The following is a 22,732-nucleotide window of genomic DNA, read 5'->3' on the forward strand; positions in this document are numbered from 1 at the left end:
AAGAGGAAACAAATAAAGGGACTAAAACTCTTTTATGTATAGCTCAAAATAGCTTCACCTTCCTCCAAACCAGCCATTGTATCATACAAAGGCCGATTCAAAGTTTCACGCAAATAAAACACAAGTAAACCACCAACAATTCCACATACAGAGAACACGGCAAAGGGCAATGTACTTCCCATCATCACCACAAGTGGTGCTAAAATCGCTCCGGTTTGAGACGCTTGTGTGGTACATCCTAAGGCCGTATTCCTAACCACCGTAGGGAACATCTCCGTCGTATAAACAAACATTAGATTATAAGTTCCGGCCATACCGAAAATTCCCAATATTCCACATAACATTTGTAAATTCTTCCATATTCCGTAGCTCTTTATTATGCTCCCTAACAAACAAAACACCCCACTAAACCACATTGTACTTATTGTTACTGGCTTCCTTCCGAACTTATCAGCCATTATCGCGGTTATTGTGTAAGAAGGTAGTTCAAAAATTGCGTTTAGTAGTACGTTGATGTAGAGGTTGGTGTCTAGATTGACAACATTTAGACTAAGTCCATAATATACAATTGCACAACAAAAATTGATCATAATAGCTAATAAAAGGCGTACTCTTGTGGTTGGTAACTTAAGGACGTCTAGTAAAGAGCCCTTTGTTATTACCTCTTTTGCTTCTTCTTCATCAAGTAATGTGTCGTCGTCTTTGTTGCTATTGTTATTAGCATCATCATCTAGGATAAGCTCGACGTTTTGTGGTATTGTCCTACCATTAGACAATGCCATATGTCGTATGACATTCATTGCATCCTTTGTCTTACCACGTACAAGGTACCACCTAGGTGACTCCGAGAGGAAAGGCACTACGATTGCTATGAAGACTATTGAAGGTGTCGAGGATGCAATGTAGAGAGATCGCCAAGATTGGAATACATAGGCGATTCCTGAGAGAAGTGCAATGCCTGCGGAGAAGAAATAGAAGGTAGACATACCAGCAACACCGCGTTTAGTTGGTCCAATGGGTTCAGTGGCGAGGACAAAGGCACACATGCCTACACCACCCGTGCCTAGGCCACTTAGGAAGCGGAGGAGGGTGTAGACGGCGTAATTTGGAGAGAAGGCGGTCAAGCAACCGAGGATTCCATTTAATAGACATATAATGGTTAATGAGCCTTTTCTTCCTAGTGATGAATCTGAGAGATGGCCAAATATTCCTGCTCCTGAAATTGATTAAAGTTGCCATTAGAATGAAAGTGTATGCTTAGTTGCTTGCTATTATTGCTACTTCATAAGCATCTTAGTAAAAAAAATCTTAGAAGTGTGAAATAGTGCATAAAATACAAGTAGTTACTAAATTTGTAAAGGCCCAAATTTGTAAAGGCCGGCCCATTTTACGGAAGTCAGCACGCCACAAAATAAATGTGCTTTTATTTCCCTCTATCGGCCCAACTAGCACCTATCCTAATCCATTCACTCAAAGTCTCAAAGCCTTAAACATTAATAATTTGACTTATTTTCTCCAAACTTATTTTATTTAAACAAAATTGTTGGTGTAGACTAAGGGCCTGTTCTCATACGTTTATTTTCAATTCACCTCCTAATTTTCTTCTCTTATAAAATATTCATTTTATTTCATTTCATTTCATTTCAGTTCAGCTGAGTTCAGTTTATGAGAACAGACCCTAATTAAAATTGTTACTATTATAACAAATGCGAGATATATAAAACAAATAAGAAAATAAATTAAAGTAAAATTTTGTATGCTTCACTTATACAAAACAATCTAGTTAGATTTTGGAAATTTGTGTGCATATTTCTTTTTATTATTTTTTAAACGTGCAACACATACATTAACGCATTGTTGGAGTTGAATGAATATAATTTGTTAAATATTCCTATTATTTAAATGGAGTTTATTGGAAAACTAAATATTATATTTACTACAAATAAAAATCTAATAACATAATATAAAATATTTTTTCATCCATATAATAAAAATATCAATTATACTAGTAGAAGATTTACACTAAATAAATTAATGGTAATTTAACCTTTTGTTACACATGTTAATCAATCAAATCTCAATTTTATTTCATTTTATTTTTTCACTCACGTACCTACCCAATAATCTGAACAAAAGAAAAATGAGACTTTTATTTGGGAAGACTATTCAATGGCTACATAAAAAATGTAGCCATTGTAACTACTTTTAATTTCAACCGTTTAAATATTAATGATTAATCTTGTCCATTCATATATTGACTTCTAAATTATAAATTTTTTCTTAAAACTACTTTTTTCCAAAAAAATAAAATAAAAATTGTCGCTGCCATTGACGCAGTTCAACTGTTCAAGTATTCAACCTTTAACCTATTAACCTAAATCTCCAATAAATTTGTATGGAGGAACAATTCTTATAGATAGGATTAAAGTATTACCAATTACAATCAATGGAAACTGCCAACCGATGACCTTCAAAAACGAATACAATTTTATACATGGGATAGTTTACGAATGGATGGAAATCGGATAGGATAATTATACAACAGTTCATAATTATTTAGTTATTCCTCTCCATAATTCTCCATGTTTGTTCTTGCACTAATCGATGGATTTCATGTTAAGTGGATTGTTTGTTATTCATACTTTGCAGAAAATTATCAATGGAGTATAGAGTATTAAGGAAAAACTTTTAAAGAAATTTTTTTGGGTATTTGATGGTCAACTAAAATGAACGGTCCTAATTTACATAATGATAATCAAGGGTGTAGATTTCATTCTTGTGGTGGCTACAATTTTATTGTAGCCATTACAAAACTGTCCCTTCTATTTGAAAACCAAAAGATAAAAAAAAAAAAAAAAAATCTAATAAACGAACTCAAAGATATGAAAGAATATATTGTGTACCTATCATGCAACCAAAGAAGAACAAAGCTTGCACCAATCCAACCTTATACTTCTCACCACACACCAACCCCCACTCAGCCACGGTAGAGCTACGACGCCCACCAACCCAATCCCACGAGCCCGGTGGCAGCTCACAAAGCTGGGCTTGTGCTTGACAACCGGGTCCAGTACACAACCACCGTGGCTCACGGTCAGCAAAGATCATAACCATTGTATGAAAAGCCTCTAAGGCCCAAGCTAAGCTTGTTAATACAAAATGTCTTAGTTGCCACCTACCAAACTCGCCGCAATATTTTAAGAGCATGTCATCGATGGTTAACTTCTCTGGACCGTTAGATTTTCCATTAGCCGGGACAATCAACGGCTGTCTAAGATCCCAATGCTCCGGGAGGTTTTGAGTAGGCATTATTTTAGAGAATTTATGCTAATTACTTGGAATATTAATGTTGAATTTATCTTCAAATCATAGCTTATGACGTTGTACTAAGTGTCTAAGTTGCAATGTTCCAATATATACGTTGGAATCTTGTTGTATTTTGACACAATTATAAATTGTAATTATAATAATTTGTGATTATAGTATACTAGGACACTTACACGTGAAAACTGATGGGCCGATTGTAGACTTTTATTCCTAATAATGTTTGACAACCTACTTGAGATGGCAAAAATAATCTACACTTGTGCTGCACGAGAATTATAATAATGGAATTATATACTCGTAAGAATTAGAATGACATGAAAGTTTTTAGTGAATATTGATTTTTTAAATGTGGTAGAATTATAAGTCTATCTAATTTAATTTGGTTATGCTAGAATTATACAGTGTAGGAAATACTAAGCGTAATTTTCCAAATATTGAATTTTTTAATTTAGTAACTTTTAGGATGTCGTTTCCGCCTATTTTCCAAATCTATCTATTATTAATTTATTATCCTACTCCGTATAAATAAAACACGTACAAATTATTAGTAAAAGTTATGGAAAGTTTTATTGGCAATATTTTTTAATTCCTAAATCTATCTATTACTATTATCCTCTGAAACATAGGAGTTGTTAGCGTACTGCCCAAGGTTTAGCTTAGAATAAATTAAATATACTAGCTATTCATTGCTTTAAACGATCATAGTTGATCATAATATTTGATATTTGTATTTGTATTTGTATTTGGTTTAGTAGCTTCTCCATAAACATAAACATAAACATGATGATGCATGAAGCAAAGCTAGATAATGTTAAACTCTTTCGAGTCTTCCTTCCCCATGAGTTCCCTCCATCTTTCTTGTATAATCAAGGGCTATTCCTCCTAAATCTCAAATCATATGATCAAAATCTGCTTAGGAAACTCGTCTATTTCAAAGTTTACGCCATTCATAGAGGTGATTTTTCTGAATTGGCAAAACAAGTAATCTCGGAAATCCAAGATTATATTGGCCCTAAATCAAAAGAGTTAATTTCTCGAAACGTTTCGGACTATTTGAAGTCTTGCTTCCGTTATCATAGGAATATTGATGCTTATCCCGGACTTTTGTTTGTGCTTGATATTCTCATCGATGGAAGGCATTGCCAACAAGAGGATCAGCAGTCTTTGTTCGTGTATACTACTACTGCTGATAAGCAAGAGGATTCCTATATTACTACACACGATTTTGATGAAATATTCGATGACAACGAATATGCTTATTTTCCATCCAAACTCAACAATGTAAGTTTTGATGAAATCCCTTTTACGAATGTTGAATATCAAAGCCTTGAACAAGATGATGTTGAGATCCTTAAATGTCTTTACCCCGAGCTTATGCGCCACGCTAATGTACAATATTCCGAGATTAAATTACCGTGGGTGTTTAGGAAGCAAAAACAAACCGTTGAATGGATTCATACAAAAGATTTCGGTAATGATACTATTTGCTCCATTTGTCTTGACAACATGTCATCGGAAAATGCAATAAGCTTGTCTCGTTGCAACCACGTATTTCATCCCGACTGCATTTTCAGATGGCTTCCCGGAAAACACAAGTGTCCCTATTGTCGATCTAGTATGCTAGTAGATATAAGATACTAATAATCTTTATTTCATTAGTTTATGTATGAGTATTGTTTGTTAATGCCCCAAAATCAGTGGACTAAGTTGTTAGTCGTTATTATCTAGTGCCTTAGTGGAAGATTATTTTCCTAAATAAAAGTAGTATCCTAGGTCTAAGAAGTTACCAGCAGTTTTAATGGAGTATTATGTGGGCCATGTTCACCCACTTAGCATAATCATTTCCTATTTTGTTGTTAGAGTATTTAATGGCTAGTATTTAATTGAAAATTATTGAAGTATGGCAGAACACTCTCTGAAAATTCAATTGAGTAAATTGCTTAATTTGCAACAAATATGTAATGATTATGTGTGTGTGTGTGTTTTTTTTTTTTTTACTTCAACATCAGCTGTACAATTACAACAAGATGATGAAAAAATAAACCTAGTATCACAAAATAAGCATTGATTCACGAAGAATAACAAGAAAAATCCTATGAAATTACCATGCATCAGTCTACAGACTCTACACTTGCCTCAAAACAGTGATGATAAGCAGAAATAGATTAAAAATAAAAATAACATGCAAGTATACAATAACATGTACTTATTTCAAAATAACATATACATAAATTAAAATAATAAGAAATTAACATCAAAATAACATAACTCCAGCAGTAACATAGAAATTGTGGGGTGACAGAGCTATTATTTTCAGTATCATAGAAGAACATAATATTATTTGACAGCATAATATCCCAGGTTTTTTTTTTTTAAAAAAAAAAAAAAAATGTTAAAATAACCCCCAAATTTAAAGTTTCAAATTATTTTAAAAAAGAGCCCTTGATTCATTTACTAAAATTTTTTAGAAATATTCAATTATCATTCCACCACAAAAAAAAAAAAAAAAAATAAAATAAAATAAAATAAAATAAAAAATAAAAACCATAAAAATTAAAAAGACAAAATTACCCGAACAAGCTTCCTTGGAACAAAGGTGTTCCAATCACTAAATACCTACAATACAAAATACACAGAAAAATTAGAATCTCAAATTTCCAAAAATGACATTAACTCAAATAATTCATCAAAATTTACATGACCCAAAAATCAAAATACCATCAATCATTATATTTATGAAATTATATGAAACAAATCCATAAAACTAATAAAATTTAATCAACGCTTATTGTTTAAAGAAGAAATTGAACCATATCAATCATTACAAATCTACAAAACCTATAAATTACCTTTCTGAGAAGCTTGAATTTGATAGAACTGACAGTAGTGGAGTGTAGAGACTTTCATCTCTACCAGCTAAACCCAGTTTTCTCTCAACACTCAATTGCAGTCTTCAGAAGAAAGAACTTTGATTGGATAAAAGCCAAGCACAGTACCTGGCAGACTCAATGCAACTTGTGCACCATCTGCAACACCACAAAACAAGTTGATTTGTAAAACAAGTCTTGATTTTAAGCTTAATTAAGGATGTGATCAATGCTTTAACCTCATATTTGAACTCAACAAAAGCGGAAAGAAGCACATAATTTGGGTCACCACAAACACGGCAATCAACCACCTTATAAAGAATACAACACTTTTAAGAACTAATCATAGAACTCAACAAAAAAACACTAAGAAAAACTATTACACCTAGAATTATTCAACAAATTCAAAAGCAAATAGGGCCAATTGTTGATAGTATTGGTCAATGAAATCAAATACCTGCCCATAGTTGATGAAAAGACCGGCAAACTTCTCTTCAGTCACTTATAAATTAAAACCCAGCCTTATTTAAATCACATTCACCATTGAAAACATAAAAAACTAACAGCCCATAACACTTCCAATATAGCAGGACCCAAACATTCCTAACCTCTAAACTTTGGTATTATATGCTTATCATATAATAGACAAGTAAAGATCATGCAAAAATTACAAAAATGTAAGGATTATGCAGAAATTACAAAATCGAATCTTAAAAAAAAAAATCTGATAAAGAAGCGTTTACCTTAGCATATGTGCATTACTGTATATATGACGTGAATTGGAGTGATCGAAGGTGAGTAGATCATCACCTGTCCAACAACAACAAGAACAATTTTGCCCTTTAAAATTAAAGTATGACCTTGAACAACAAAAGAATCAAGGTCACTCTACAAACAATCAATGAAAATAAATATTAGCAATGGAATAAATGCATGTTAAATGACAAATTTTCTCTCCAATTAGTCAACAATTACATGTAGTCCACTAACCCCACTTTTTTCTTTGTTGAATTGTTATTGGTCTATGCCATCAATCATAAAAGGATGGAGTGATAGTTATCAATTTAATTATTAGTCATTAATTACCTTTCCTAAACCATACTTACACAACATCAGATTCTAGATTCAATAACCTTTCACATCAACTACACTCTCTACACTAAACAAATCCAATTTTCAAAACAAAATGAAAAGTTAAAACAAAAAAATAATAAGCATTAAAGAAATATGGGGAATACCACCTCCAACCCGCCAAAAGAAAGAAACAAATAAAGAACCATGAGTGAGATTAAGCTGGTTGATGCCATATTTAATGACCCACAACTTCACAGGTAAATTTGCTCATATATCCAAACATTAAACAAATCCAATTTTCAAAACAAAATGAAAAGTTAAAACAAAAAAATAATAAGCATTAAAGAAATATGGGGAATACCACCTCCAACCCGCCAAAAGAAAGAAACAAATAAAGAACCATGAGTGAGATTAAGCTGGTTGATGCCATATTTAATGACCAATATGCATGCTCAAGTATCAAATCTTAGTCATTCCATCAATATACTCTATTCAGTAACAAAAAGCATTAGTCACTCATTTAGCATTGTTAACTCAAATCACAGTTATTCATCCATACCTTATCAAACAAATTCGACAGAACACGCTCTACCTTCCCCCACAAAACTGAGAAAAGATTAAAAAACACGCTCTACCTTCCCCACAAACCTTGAACTCTGATCCAACACCCAATTGAATCAATTTTGTGGGGCTGTTCTACTCACGAAATTATCACTTGCTACTATTTTTAACATACAGATGAGTTCTAAAGACTATACCAGGCACATCTCAGTAATACCAAAAAGTCAAAAACCATAATTCAAAATGAGATATCAAGGAATCAGGTAAACATACTTTAAGTGTTGAAAATCGAGTGGTGGAATAGGAGAAGGTGAAGCAGCATCTGATTTAAGTGGTCTTGCCTTGCCTAATATGAAAACTCTAGGTGTAGTTGTAGCAGACTTGCTGCTGGGAGTATCAGATCTGCTTCGGATAAAAACATAGAAATATTAGTCAGCCATAAAATGAAATGCAATCAATCAACAGTATAATCAAGAGATACCAGCACAGAAAAATGCATTGCAATCAAGAACTAATTTTGGATAATCAATGAGAGTAGATGAAGAAACTAATAAGAAAGTCATCAGACACATATCTTAGTACCTGAATGCCATTAGGTGAGTTAGCGGAAGTCAAAATGTGAGCACGCAACTCAGTATAGTACCACCCACCAAGCGCACCGCAATTGAGTCAACTCGGATTTCAGAAAATCTTTTAACAAAAAATTCCCAATATAAGAATTAAAACCACGCCCAAAAAAAAAAAATCTTGCAATCAATACCACCACAACAGATAGGAATTCAAAACTCCTCAAAATATCCCAAAAAAAAGAAAGAAGAAGAAGATGAACCTTATCGCCTTTGAGATTCCAGAACTTGGCTTTCCCAAAAATCTGCCCAAACAAAAACTAATTAGGAGTTTAGGGCTTATGCTTTTAACATCATCTAAAAGCACAATACAAAATCCTCAATTCTGGACTTTTAGTAATTTAATTAACAAATGTAGCACATGTTGGCAAAATTAACATCTAATAGGACTAACACTCAATCAATCAACCCCCAATAAAAATTAGCACTTGACAGGTAAAAAATAAAATTCTTTGACCGATGATTTCACCTTTGTTCTAGATCCGTTTTCTATCTTCTCATTCAGCGGCTATTTGTCCTTCCGTTCCTCGGTCTCTCGGAGTTTGATAGTGCTGAGTGGTGACCGTGGATGGCAGGCTCATTGTAAATGAAGACAATTAGGGTTCCGATGATCCAATCACCATCGCCGGCTCATTGTTGATGGTTGTAGTCTTGTAGAGAAAGTGAAAAGGGGGAAAAGAGAGACAAAAGGGGCGTATGGAGGAGGAGAAAGTAGGGAAAGTGAAATGCAGATTCCATTGTTGGCAGGAGCATGCTAAGTTGATGCAGTCGAGGTGCAAGAGCTCTTGCTATTTTCTTGCAAGCAATATACACTGGCTAAATTTTCAGCCAAAAAGCAACTAAAGAAGAAAGAAATATTTTGCCACATCAGCAACAGCAAAGCAAAATACAGTAGCTAGTTTTATGCATGTGAGCTGCACATGCTTTCACACATGTCATTCCCATGTGTGGCTACTGTTCATAAGGGGGAAGGCTCAAACCTTTTAAGTTGTGAGGATTAGCATAAGTCTCAAGTTACCCAACCACTGCCAACATACAAAAACATAAATTTCTGATGGAGATTTATAGGCCACTTTTATTACTCGTATGCCTCAACTCGAATTAGGATTCAACTAAGGACATAATGTAATAGACTAATAGTAGGCAGATAAAACACACAGATTTTCTGAATACGGGCAATCCTATAAGCAAATTCCCACTGTTACAATGAATTTTGGCATGGAATTTGAAGAAATTGCAGAAAAACTTAAAGTTATCAGATGAACAAATTACACCTTCTTGTTGAAATTCCAGCGCCCATTATGGTGGAAAGAATCTTCCCCTATTCCACATTTAAGTTGAAACCAAACAAGAAAACAATGTGTGAGGAATCCATCTCTGGCAGTTGCTACTTAAAAATTCATAGAACGCAAATGGTGAAATATGCAATTATAAGTCACCTTAGGAGCGGGAAGGAAAAGGCCGTTGATTTGAGTAAACGCACTACTGATTGTGATTCCACAAGAATGAAGTATAGGTTCAGCAGCATAATTACTGACCTTCAGAACCTACATCAATAACACAAATGTAATAATGACCAGACCCAATCAAAATACAAAGGCATCAAGCATCACTTATGCATAATGGGAACCTACATAAGAAAGCTCAAATCCTCAAGGTAAAGAGGAAGAATGAAAGATGAACTCTTGACTTGCGATTGCATTCTATTTTTTAAGAGAATGGAACTTGTGTTGTACTCTAAAAGACAGGAAGAGTTCTTTTTTTTTTAAAGCAAACGGGAGCAGGGAGATTAATTAATGAAGAAACAATTACATCATATCTAGCTCCACCAAAGCCAGCACGCTTGGTGGGAAATCATTCAAGAACAATTGTTCATCCCCTTCCCTAGGCAAGACTCTAGCAAGCAAGTGAGCTACTACATTTGCATTCCTTTTAATATGAAAACAAGTGAAAGACTCAAAAGTATTTCCTGTCAAAATTATATCTTCAATAATCAAATCAAGAGGTGAGAACCCACATTTCCTTTGCTGCATCAGAGTTCTATTTTGTTGACAATATATAAAATGCTCTATTTTATGAGGGTGTAAGGCATAACTACCCCCAAAACATGCAGAATTCGAGGAAGAAAAGGCTGAGCCTAGGGTATCATCAAAAAAATACACATTGCTAAAACTTCTGATTGAATGCACATGAATTACCAGCCTCAAAACAGGAGATAAAGGAGAATATTTATACCTTGAACTGGCAAGATAAGAACTTCAGTCTCCAATTCACACCGTCAAATATGCTAGAATAAACGTGTAGCCTTCTTGCCTATATCATCAGCAAATATTATGATAGCAAAGCCGTTAGTGTAGGAAAAAAACTCAACTTGTGAATGCGTATACTTGATTGGATAAAGTATAAACATTTGATAATCTGATTTTCTTGAATTGTGATGATTTTGTAGAAACATTGGTACGGAGCATTAAATTAGTTTAGGCAAATCCATGGCTTATATATAGTGTGCTCTTGCGTTAGCAAATTTTATTGCATGTCTCAAGTCTTATAGCTTATTAGTGATATAATATATAGTTTAGAGAGACAAAGAGAAAGAATTATGGCATATACCCCTGGTATTCTTACGAATTGGCCATGGGAGCCTCTTAGTAGCTTCAAGATTTCTCTCTCTCTCTTACAAAAGTCATTTAAAGTTTGTAATTTTATACAAATGCTCATTGTTTTACTATTACTTTGGGCTTGTTTATTAATGTTATTTTCTTTTCTTGGCATCCCCTGCCTACTAAGGGTAATTTGGGTGAAGACGATTTTTCAAATCAATGAAAATCAAACATGGAAAAAAAAATTGTATGGAGTTGTATGTTGAATAATAGAGATCACAACTTTCAAAGATACCCAGATCTTCCACATAAAATCAAATTCAAAAGCAGAAAATCTGCATTGCCTCAAATGATTGTAACCAGAATTACCCAAAATCAAACCTCAAACCCCCAATAAGAATCCCGGAAACCAGAAAATTTGAACAATAAAGAAAATTTACCTGGGTTCAGGTCTGGTTAAGATTGATTTTGCTGGGTTTTACAGCGTTCGAGTGGTCGCCGATATTCTCGTCTTCCTCCAAATCTTCGATCAACCGCTACCGACCGCCTTCTCCCACCGTTCAAATATCTTCTTCCCTCCCTCCGATCTTCTCTACTGTCCTATGTCATAAATTCAATTTTGTCATGTGAAAAGCGAAGTAACCATATCAATAAATAAATCCACAATAAAACACACTCAAGATCGTGACAATACTACACTTGCTTCAAACACTTACGTTCACATCAAATCCAACTGAAACACAACAAATCTAAATAAACAGCCATGAATGGAAGTATATCTAATTTAACAGAAGAATCATGAACAAAAGTAGGTGAACAAAACTGCTTTCTACAGAGCACTGATCATAACATTCCTAAGACGGCAATTCAGCTGAACTTGAAGAAATATGGTACTGCAAGAAGCCTTCAAGATAGACTCTAATCAAATTAAGCCAACAATTCCAGAAAAGCAGTAATCAAATCCATTACTAAATACTGCCTCACTCTATCCTCGCACTCCACTTCCAAGATGAAACAAGTGTGAGCTTGTATATTACAAGTATGTTGGTAATTAGTACTGAAACAAGTCTTTAGATCAAACTTCATCCAATTCCAGAGAAACAACAATCCAGTTCAAATAATACCTCACTTCAATCTAGCATTCAACACCAATAAATCAAAATATTCCTCACACCAACATTCTCATCGTTATTCATTTCAACTACAATATTCTACTGACACATATCGCATCCACAACACATCAAATTTTCTATTAAACTGCAGGAATGTCCTCAAATATCCAAAATAAAATCCAAATATTCGTATTAAAACAGCAGAAATATACTCAAATATCCAAAATCCTATTAAATTGCAAGAATCTTAGCATACATCCAAATACTCCTATAAAACTGCAAGAATTTTTTTAATTATTCAAAATACATCCAATATATGCATTTTCAAGTATCAAATCTCCGTTTTTTAGTTGACATGTAACGTTTGTCACATTTGCAAGTTCATAAGTTTAATGATTAATATCTCGAATCATCAATAATTAAAAAAACCATTTCATATTATAAAAATATACATTGAGGAAATTATAACAAGATCCCACATTATTATGTTTTATCATACGTATAAATTACAAAAGCTAGTCAAAGTAGAGTTTGTGAATAGTGTCAAAAGTCAAAACATGTCCACTAAAAAAAGAACGGCGAAAGATAACTACCTCTATAACTTTGATGCACAAGGTAAAAGAATGGTGAATAAAAATACTAACAGTTCGTGATATCATTGCTATCTTTAATATCAAATTAAAGCATATTTCGAGCTCGGAATTTGTGGAAAATAAGTTTGAATATAAAAATAAAAAAAAATACCCCTTCTGCAATTAGAACATAAATACAATAACTATCAACTAGAAATATATCCAGACCAACCTCTAAAGATGCTCTGACAAGAGGCCCCCTTCCAGTTCCAACAACAATCAAAACCTGCCAACAATAAATTTAGATATTTGTAAATAATGTCACAGTCCAACAGGATGCATGATAGAGAGACACAGACAAGAGAGGGAAAAATGGCACATGAGCACATATTTTATATATGTAATTCAGAAATGCTAGCTCGGAATTTGTGGAAAATAAGTTTGAATATTAAAATAAAAAAAAAATTTAAAAAAAAAAAAAAAAAAAAAAAAAAAAAAAAAAAACCCTTCTGCAATTAGAACATAAATAAAATAACTATCAACTAGAAATACATCCAGACCAACCTCTAAAGATGCTCTGACAAGAGGCCCCCTTCCCGTTCCAACAACAATCAAAACCTGCCAACAATAAATTTAGATATTTGTAAATAATGTCACAGTCCAACCGGATGCATGATAGAGAGACACAGACGAGAGGAAAAAAATGGCACATGAGCACATATTTTACATATGTAATTCAGAAATGCTAGCATCCATTACAGAAGCAAAAATATTACATACACATATTTTTTATTTTTTTGTGATAAACTATACTTTGTAATTTGTATATTACACAAAGTGAGAAGGATTTTTCTTTAACAAGTCACAGAAACATGATTACTTACAGAGGTTACACTGGAAGCTTTCTCATAAGGAACCCTGTCCAGCAAAGTTTACTGACAGCCCCTTGGTACTGCCCAATAAATGTCATCAGCACATGAGAATACATACTCCCTCAGTCCAAATAGAGTTGTCAAATATAATACAAGTGTATAATTTTCATAAAAGTAAAGCATAAACTAAGGCCTTCTTGGTATGCCTCCGGGGATAGAAGTCAAACCCATGTGTTAAATGGATGATTTTTAAACTCAATACCAGTGTATGGAAAAGCACGACTAAGGCATGGAGGAGTGCTAGGAACTGACATAGCTTACAGCACTAACAACGGCAGCAAATAAAAAGAAAATGATGATTATATTGATAAGATGAGAATTACAGCAAATCAGATAAATTTACTTTCGAGAGATGGAATCTCTCCTGACTATGAGCTTTCAAGAGTTTCACTCTCTCCCAATGACAAAGCACACAATATTCAGCATGTCCTCTTCCCTCCTAATGAGACCTATTTATAGAAAATCCCTCCTAACAAACCTCTAACTTATTCCCCAAGTTACTACTAATAGACTATGACTAGCATACCCTTCCCCTAAATATTGATTCCTTGCAAAGCTCTAGGCAATTGGGATAGAGCGCTTTTTTGTTTTATAAATTAGGAGGCACGCACGACTCTGAGATTCATATCAAAAAATTTATTTGAGTAATTACATAGTGCACCTCACTTCAATGAGGTGCAATTAAGCGCAACAGGACCCCATCACCTTAGTGCGCATTGAGGTTCCTTATACACCGCTCAATACCTAAAACTTAGTGTTCAGTGAAAAAGTAAAACCCACCTCCATCCCCATCCCCATACCAACACCTATGATCTCCTCCCATCAACCAACCCTTTTTCTCTTTGATACACTCCTACTCCCCAAAACGGCCTATCTCTCCCCACCTTCATCGTGGCCTCTTAGCTTCCTTTTTTTTCACTCTCTTCTCTACCAGAATCTACCATTCATCTCTCTCCTCTTTCTCCTCCAACTCCTCCATCACCTTCCTCTTTTCATACACTTCTTTCTCTCCTATTGCACCTCCAAAACAATCTTCACTCTCCTCATCCCCCCCCCCCCCGGGGCAATTCACCTTTCATCGCTCTCACCTTTCTCCTCAAAATCTTCCCCCCATTATTATATCTTTCCACCCTCCTTCTATAATACTTCTTTCTCTTCTATACTCCTTTAAAATCAATCACCCTCCCCTCACCCCCCCCCCCCCCCCTCTCTTAACATCATCTTTTTGTCCTGATCATGAACCACTGGAAAGTTGCTCTTTGGCTTTTTCCTACGTAAGTTCCAGACCTAGATATTTTGTGGTGAAAACGATTATTGATACAGGCTGAAATGAATAAAAGTTGATGCACCTTTCCATCAGTCATGGTAGTGCTTATTGCAATGCACAGTGGCGATTATTGGCGGGAGAAAGAGAGCAAGCAGGGTCAAGTATGGAAATGCTGGGTAGAGGAAGCGGCAACTAGGGGAGAAGAGGAGGCAATAGCGACAATGCTGATGGTTGTGGGTGATGAGATAGTCATTGTTATCAACCTTGATAAAGTATAATTAGAAAAATTCCCGGGCTTCGTAGGAGTGGGTCTCACTGGATCAATTTCCTAATCTTATAAATCAAATGGGCTTTCTAATATTGGGACTCACTGGTACCAACATCTAAGTTTGTTAAGCAAACATCATATATTGATTTGGGCAACCTTAACACATACCAGCCAGAAACTCAACCAAACAAGCCTAAATTCCCTACAAAATCCTTTGACGGCTCCAATTGAAAATAAAATATATAAGTTTCTAAATCTAGTCAGCCAAAGGGTTCCCAAACAAAAAAATTAGCAAAGTACAGACCGAATGATATTGCCAAACTGGATACTCCTCACATATCACGTGCAAAATGATTGTATTATCAATTATAGCAGTTATTTCTTGGCAAGAATGATAGTCATCAAGCGAAGCGACTACTCGATCAATAAATGGGCAGCTTTGATGCAGCAACAAACATATCAACTATAACGGAAGCTTATACATGTAGATTATAGGCTATAATGTAAACAATGACAACAAAGTCTCACCTGAAGATACTTTACTGTATCCTTCACAAATGCCTCATACATTTGCGCCTCCAAGTTACCCATGGGAGGCTGCAAACAGCAACATGAGTAATACAGCTGTCCAAAGAAAAAAAAAAAAAGAAACAAGTCGTGATTGCTCTAAGGCCTCTACCCAATATGAAATCAGAGATGTTATGATAATTAACTTAAAATGCAACTTGGAAAGCGCAGAAGTTACCTGCAAGGGACTCTGGAAAAAGTCTCTAAGCTAACTAAGCTGCAACAAGAAAGAGAAAGAACATATAAGAGCACTTAAACCTTCAAAATTTTAAGAACTAACATTCAGACACTGAATCAAACTGATGCACTACCTCATAGAGACATAGAGCTCCTGTTCAGGGAGTGGATCCATCTTTTGGTAAAGATAACCTATATAGTACAAGTATGATCTCAAAGGATGCCCTACATCACCTAAGAGAAAGCTATCATAAGTCAAGTCGAAAAAGTATTAAAACAAAGAAATAAACGTTAAAGTGAATTATTAGATTTCAATGTACACCCAAAGCATCAGTTTCAGTGTCTTGGGAAATTCATACAGAATTGGAAATCCACACAAAGAGCTACAGCTAAGTAATTAAGGTGATTGACAAGATTATCAAACTTGAGCCTAAAAAGCTATAACAATGGTCATTATGTGAGTGATGAGACACACCACAATCCATCTCTAAATTAGACATACATATACTACCAAATCTAATAAATAAAAATATTCACTAACCCTTCTATTCAGAAATGCTTAGAAAGTCTCTTTTTTTGTGAGAAGCGAAAGTTGTTCAAAATTGAAATTTATAAAAATTATCCTGATTAATTAACTCAAGAGAGAGAGAGAGAGAGAGAGAGAGAGACATACTACTAAATTTTTGCTAGCCCGAAAAGATAACAAGCCAAAACCTGTCAAAAGCAATTTTTGTCACTGAGTTGTGGCCTGGCCTCCAACTGCCGTTGATTATTGTTAGAACAAATACCAGCAATCATATTCGGCAAACTCTCTAGCTGCAAAAATACAAGAAGCCAATTCAGGATTCAGAGAGCAGAATCAGGAAAATTCAAAGCAAGAGTTAGTGTCAGGACACTGAACAAAAGGGTTAGCCAAAAGGTAAGTAGCATGCCAAGATTAAAGAAAGAAGGCAGATTGAAGCAACACAAAAATGGTGCTAGAACTCTCACATCAAGGATTGAATTTCGAACAGGGACTAATATATTTTATATGTAGAATCACCACCACCTCAAAACCGAAAAGGGACAACAAGACAACAATTTCAGAATTTAATACTAACCAAAGGAACATTTGCTCACATTGACAAAAAAAATTTATTGGTCCAATAAACCATGTTATTCGCTATACTAACCAAAGGGACTGCTATTTTTTTTTTTTTTTTTTGTGCAAAGATGTCTCAAAATATAGCTAGCCATGTTTCTCACATGGTGCGTCAGTATTATATTTGATAAATTGAAATTCAATTATTGAACTATTCTATGAAAAGATGGGACCAATTTTTTTTAAAACACACTTTGCATCTATTTTGAGAATTACCATGATAAATAACATAAGAACTGTTCATAGAGAATCCGACCCTAATGATAAATTGATAATAACTACAAATGACTCAACAGCGGCTGTTTAAAACAAATTTATCAGTGTGGATATAATGATATAGGTAAACTTCAGGAGTCAGCTATCAAATGATGCACCTTACTGTTCGCTCTTCAACTGCATAAGGAACAAATTCAAAAAAGAAAAGGCCTCACAGATTTAAACACACACCTGACATCCAAAAAAAAAGGCAATAGTGATGTTCTTCTCTAAGCTTCTCCAATAACTCTAGCAAATCCTGTACCAAATGCACCAGAACTGTCATTTAGTGACTTCATATTTTTTAAAAAGAATTAAACATCGATACAAAATTCCAAATATCCAATTTATCACAAATAGACGTTGGTCATTTGCAGACATACATGTGGCCAAAGAAATTAAACACAATCAATCACAAAATTAGAAAAGGCAACAATCAAATCAGTTGGTTCAATAGGCAGAACTGTCAGCTGTGGCTGGTCCTGGTAAGTAGCACTCAGATGCATAAGCGTCAACTAGACGTGAAAACAAATAGCATTACTTGCATATATTAACAATCACCAAAGAAAATCAACACTATATCAATGACACTTAGCAGAGCAGTAAGCCAATAAGTACAGCCAAAATATTTATGGAGGAACCTGGATATAGTGATATATCAATCCAATTAAGTACAGCCAATAAGTACAGCCAAAATCGCATATTCGTATGCATCAATCCAATTACAAAAGTGACAATGCCACCTGCACTACATGAATGAGGAACCTGGATATAGTGATATACAATAACACTCAAAACTAATTTCTCCAACACTTTATTCTTAAAATTGCAAAAATTTGGAATAAATTGATATTCCATTCAAACAACCTAGAACAAATAATCAATTTCAAATAAAAAAATTTATCAAAAGCAATATCAATCAAATTTACTCAAAAATTACTCTTAAATTGCAAATTCACCCAATTTCTCAAAATCCAAAAAGGCAGACATCTCTCAACCTCCAAGTGAATGTTCACTGCATCTTCATTCTCCAACGTCAAAACGATTCCCAACCCCATTCTTCTCAACAGACTCAAATTGGCTCCCAGAAGTTTAATTAGAAGACTCAGATAAGATAACTTACAGTCTACTACTGATAAAGATTAATTTGAATTCAATAATAAATCACAACACACACAATCCATTGAATTACAATTGTAAAGGAACCCAAGGTCGAGAAATGATATTCGATTATTAAAAAATCAAACAAAAATATAAACCCTAGGAAAAGAGGGGAATTAATTTGGTTCATTCAATTGAAAAGAAAAGGGGAATTTTGGATTTGATAGTATTAGTAGGTTACAAACAATATATAATATTGTTAGTAACATTAATAACACGGTCATGGACTGTCCTGCTGGTTTATATGCTACCTAGTAACTACATTGGTATATGGTTCGATTTCCTACAGCTGCGTACCCCATACCCTATTTTTTTTAAACAGGGAAATTTTGACTTTTACCAACAAACAAAATTAAAAAAAAATCTTTTTTACCACTAAAACTTTTTTTTTTTTTAAAAGAATACCACCAAAACTTTTATTTTACCACAAACAAATTTATAATAATTGTTTTTTATCACCAAACGTCAAGAATACCGTTAAATTTAACGGTTTAAAAAAAATTTCTTCGAATTTCGTGCGCAAAAACATGTTCTTTCTCTTATGTTTTAGGTGGCCATTTTGGCCCGTTGTGTCCAATTTAAGGTCAGAATTGTATGTGTTAAGCACAAAGTAATTATTATAGACTAGGTGATTCTATTAATCTAAATAAGTTTAGATTTAGAGGAAAGCTTGAGTAGACTCAAACTGCGAAATGTCCCCCTTTTTATTTCGAGAATTATAGTAAATACGTAGTAGAAGTTCTTATTTCTCACCTAATCTTCCCAATGAAATACAAAGTATTACTTCGTACAACGGTATTTCTTATGCATTAAAATGACTTTTATTTCATTATATATAAAGTAGATTAATGAGAATACGTGGTTAAAGTTTTTCTAAAAAAGGCAAATAGGAAAATAGCAAGTGACATATAAAAGGAGTAACTAATGGACATTCTTTAAGATTATGAGACCAAAGCTTTAATTATAATAGTATACATTCAGCATCAATCATCTACAATATTCCATTATAGAAACTCTATTTTTCCCCTAGATACAAGGCTACCATGTTAACAATGCAATTCCCCATTTCACTTTATTAATTTATCATTGTTGTAAGGTTTTGATGATTGTGAACAAATGATGATTATCTAACTAATATGGGTATTGAGATGTGCATGATGAACAAGTCATGAAGTACAGGTTAGATCATCATTGAAGATGCTTCCCTACATACAATGTATGGATCGTGCTTGAGTTCCTCAAGGGGAACACAAAGAGAAGAAGTCTAAACGTACAAACGTATTGTTAGACTTTACATGCAACTCCTAAGAAGAATGAGAAGATGTTCTTTGCAAGAAATGAGCAGCAGTTCCTCAGGGGGAACAAGTAAAGAGAAGTTCCTTCGTGGGAGTAGAAGTTTCATCAGAGAAGAGAAGTTCCTTTGCAGGAACAGAAGTGTCGGGGTAGATGCTTCACCAGAGAAGAGAAGTTTCTTAACAGGAACAGAAGCTTCGGAGTAGAAGCTTCATCAGAGAAACATGAAGACAAAAAAATAGGAGTATATTTTTCTAGGAATCATGTAAGTATGTTGGACAAGAGAAATTGTCTGGAACAAGCCTAAGGAACTACATTGGAACTTCAGTCAGTAAGGAACTTAGTGTTGATGACCAGTAAGTTCCTTACTAGTCAGTCTATAATTCGTTTATAGAAGGAACACGAGTTTGCACAGCACTAGAAGTCAGTTTTCCACGTTAAATAGTCATTGCATTATGTTTGCATACTTTATAGGAAGTTAGTTTTGACTTGGTATTAATATTTATTATTAGACTTTATTTTATAAAAGATAAGCTTTTGAAAATAAAATCTGATTTTCTCTTAGTCAAAAAGATAACTTATTTTTCTAATTTCAAGGGATTTAGTTTTCAAATAAACTAATTTATAAAATGATTTTATTTTATAAAACAAAGTTTTATATTCAAAATCTGATTTTATTGTAGTCAAAGTCGTGGGAAAAAGATTTTCAAAGTGGTTACCTTAAAAGTAGGAGTTCAGTTGAGATTTTGTTTGTTAAGGAACAAAATGAACCTGATCAATATGTGAAGTTAAATTAATGAACGAGTGTGTTATTTTAACTTATCTTCTTAAAAAAGTCAGTTTTAAACTCCTATTTTTTAGCACAAGGACTTGGTCCCCAAGGAACTTGTGCTTGCATTGACCCGGCATTGATTAGCTATTTGGTGGGGAAGATTAAATTCTGTTCTGTCGACTTTTAAGGACGATGCAATGTTGAAAGGTGCTACCAATCTTGATAATTTCTTTCATGGTCCATAGATGATGAATCTCCGAGGGCCTCTTATTCCTTAAAGCTGTGACTAACAGAGCAGAATTAGTTAAAAATTTTATAGATCTATACCCATTTTTACTAGCCCACCTTAAAGCAAAAAGGCAGGCCCAAAACTCAGCCTGTAAGGCTGAAGAAGCAATTCTAAAAGAGCCGCCAGTCGCCCTTTCACCCAGCTGATGAAGCTCTATTTTCCAACTAATCCCATAGTGCTTACTTTTTTTGTGCCAAGATCCATCAACTCTAATAGTGGTTAGAGTTATGGTGTCATTGAAAAGTAGGGCATGATGCAGAAGTCCTAGAAAGGCTTGTAAAAAGCCTGGGGGAGGAAGAGTGGGTATATCTGTAATGGAAACAAGGTCTTGACATCTAGTATCTATCTTGGTAAAGTCATGTAACAACTTAGAAGCCTCTGTGAGATTTCTATCTAAAGAGACATCTCAGATAGCCATTATCATTCTGAAAGACGCGCTTGTTCCTTGTCAACCATATAGCCCATAAAGTAACCACAAAGGTTTGAATACGATGGCTACGTATTCCATCCTGACTATATAAGAGCAGGATATGACTTCGGATCCAATTCTGTAGGGAAGTAGGTCTGGTAGGTTTTGTGCAGTTTGGAATTTGGCGATTATCCCAAGCATACCGAGCTATAGAACACTCAAGGAGGAGGTGAAAACCATTCTCCTCTTTTTCACCACAATAGTCACATAAGGTATCGGTGACAATTCCCCTAGATCGAAGATTGGCTTTGACGGGGAAACCATTGACAGCAAGTTTCCATAAAAAATACGTCACTTGGGGGGAAGCTCCAGATGCCATAAAATTCTAAAAAAATCAAGATCTTCCTTTCTATGGGAGGGCTCAGCCCGACCAGCTATGTTAGCAAGAAAGGCATAACCTGTTTTAACCGTATAAGTGCCTGCTTTATGCCAAGGCCAATCCAAGAAATCTTCTTCTTCAGAAGGGAGATCGATAGTTAAGATTTCCTACGCACTATCCCACTCAAAACGTTCTCGGATAATTCCCACATTCTAGGAGCGAAGAGGGGTAATAAAATCCTTGACCTTCCATAAAGTACTTTGTCTTAGGTTTTGGTTAGAATTAATAACAGGAATTTTATTGTTAACCCAGGGGAAGCTTGAGGCTAGAACACTGTCCCCAGATCCAATTTTCCACTCAAAACCTTTTCTCATCCTCAGTTAAAGAGAATGCATAGTCTTCCTAACCTAAGAGAAAGAAGTCGGAGGAGGCTTTCGCAAGTCAGAAGTCGGGCATAGGATACAATCAGACTTTGCATTATAGATCCGAGCAGCCAGTAGTTGGGGATTTGTATGCATTTTGAGGATATTCTTAAATAAAAGAGCATCATTATAAATGCCCGTAGCACGGATGCCAAGACCCCCCATGCCTTTTGGAAGCTGAATTTGATGCCTGTGTTACCCAGTGAATGCCTTTCTCTCCACTTTTAGCCCACCAAAACCTAGTGAAAAGAGAATCGAGTTTGTTGGAGATGGAATTCGGGAGCTTGCAAGATTTCATTACATGAGCCACCATACCCAAAATAATAGAGTTAAAAAGGATGAGTTTGGCACTATCTGAGAGCTTGCGGTGTGCCCAAGAAATTATTTTCTTTTTAACTCGTTCAACAAGTTCCACAAACAAAGGCCCTTTCCTTCCAGATATGTCTATAGGAACTCCCAAATGCTTACCCATGTTCTCAATAATAGGAACTCGAAGGGTGGAACTTGTGGCTGGTATTTGCAAAACGTGCTGATTGCTTTCCTAACAAAAAGGAAGTTATTGGGCAAGTCGTGGAGCAACTAATTGACCCATTATTGTTGCTTATAATCATAATTAGTTTTCTATTCGTGGGCCTAAAGATTCGGACCACTTCTGATCATA

At 34.6% G+C, this 22,732-nt stretch overlaps 3 protein-coding genes across 13 annotated transcripts; all 3 read right to left on the reverse strand.

The window, feature by feature from the left end:
- Positions 1-21: 21 nt before the first annotated feature.
- LOC145627280 (organic cation/carnitine transporter 4-like) lies at positions 22-3,309 on the reverse strand. The gene is made up of 2 exons (XM_081679679.1): positions 2,904-3,309; positions 22-1,216 (listed from the first exon to the last, which is right to left on the reverse strand). The coding sequence occupies exons 1-2, from the start codon at positions 3,307-3,309 to the stop codon at positions 33-35; spliced, it is 1,590 nt and encodes a 529-aa protein (XP_081535805.1). The 3' UTR covers positions 22-32.
- A 2,006-nt stretch (positions 3,310-5,315) lies between these two features.
- Positions 5,316-18,682, reverse strand: LOC145629329 (uncharacterized). 11 transcript variants are annotated; one of them, XR_014111640.1, is made up of 18 exons: positions 17,539-18,682; positions 16,624-16,766; positions 16,085-16,184; positions 15,952-15,990; positions 15,735-15,830; positions 13,624-13,691; positions 13,304-13,357; positions 12,972-13,025; positions 11,496-11,650; positions 10,691-10,768; positions 9,895-10,002; positions 8,925-9,776; positions 8,659-8,700; positions 8,412-8,519; positions 8,103-8,231; positions 6,938-7,004; positions 6,177-6,353; positions 5,316-5,943 (listed from the first exon to the last, which is right to left on the reverse strand). XR_014111640.1 is itself a non-coding variant. In XM_081681901.1 (18 exons), the coding sequence occupies exons 6-9, from the start codon at positions 15,795-15,797 to the stop codon at positions 11,512-11,514; spliced, it is 315 nt and encodes a 104-aa protein (XP_081538027.1). In that variant the 5' UTR covers positions 15,798-15,830; positions 15,952-15,990; positions 16,085-16,184; positions 16,624-16,766; positions 17,539-17,605; positions 18,345-18,682; the 3' UTR covers positions 5,316-5,943; positions 6,177-6,353; positions 6,938-7,004; positions 8,103-8,231; positions 8,412-8,519; positions 8,659-8,700; positions 8,925-9,776; positions 9,895-10,002; positions 10,691-10,768; positions 11,496-11,511. The 11 variants fall into 11 exon arrangements, 8 of the variants coding, with proteins under 8 accessions (XP_081538027.1, XP_081538023.1, XP_081538025.1 ...); XR_014111641.1 differs by having other exon boundaries at positions 11,496-11,655; XM_081681901.1 differs by lacking the exon at positions 13,624-13,691 and having other exon boundaries at positions 11,496-11,655; positions 17,539-17,605; positions 18,345-18,682.
- Positions 18,683-20,733: 2,051 nt separating this feature from the next.
- Positions 20,734-21,649, reverse strand: LOC145628137 (uncharacterized). The gene is made up of 2 exons (XM_081680454.1): positions 21,352-21,649; positions 20,734-21,254 (listed from the first exon to the last, which is right to left on the reverse strand). The coding sequence occupies exons 1-2, from the start codon at positions 21,647-21,649 to the stop codon at positions 20,734-20,736; spliced, it is 819 nt and encodes a 272-aa protein (XP_081536580.1).
- Positions 21,650-22,732: the final 1,083 nt, after the last annotated feature.

Source organism: Chenopodium album, chromosome 4, assembly GCF_948465745.1.
Source record: "Chenopodium album chromosome 4, dcCheAlbu1.1, whole genome shotgun sequence".
Classification (NCBI taxonomy): domain Eukaryota; kingdom Viridiplantae; phylum Streptophyta; class Magnoliopsida; order Caryophyllales; family Amaranthaceae; genus Chenopodium; species Chenopodium album.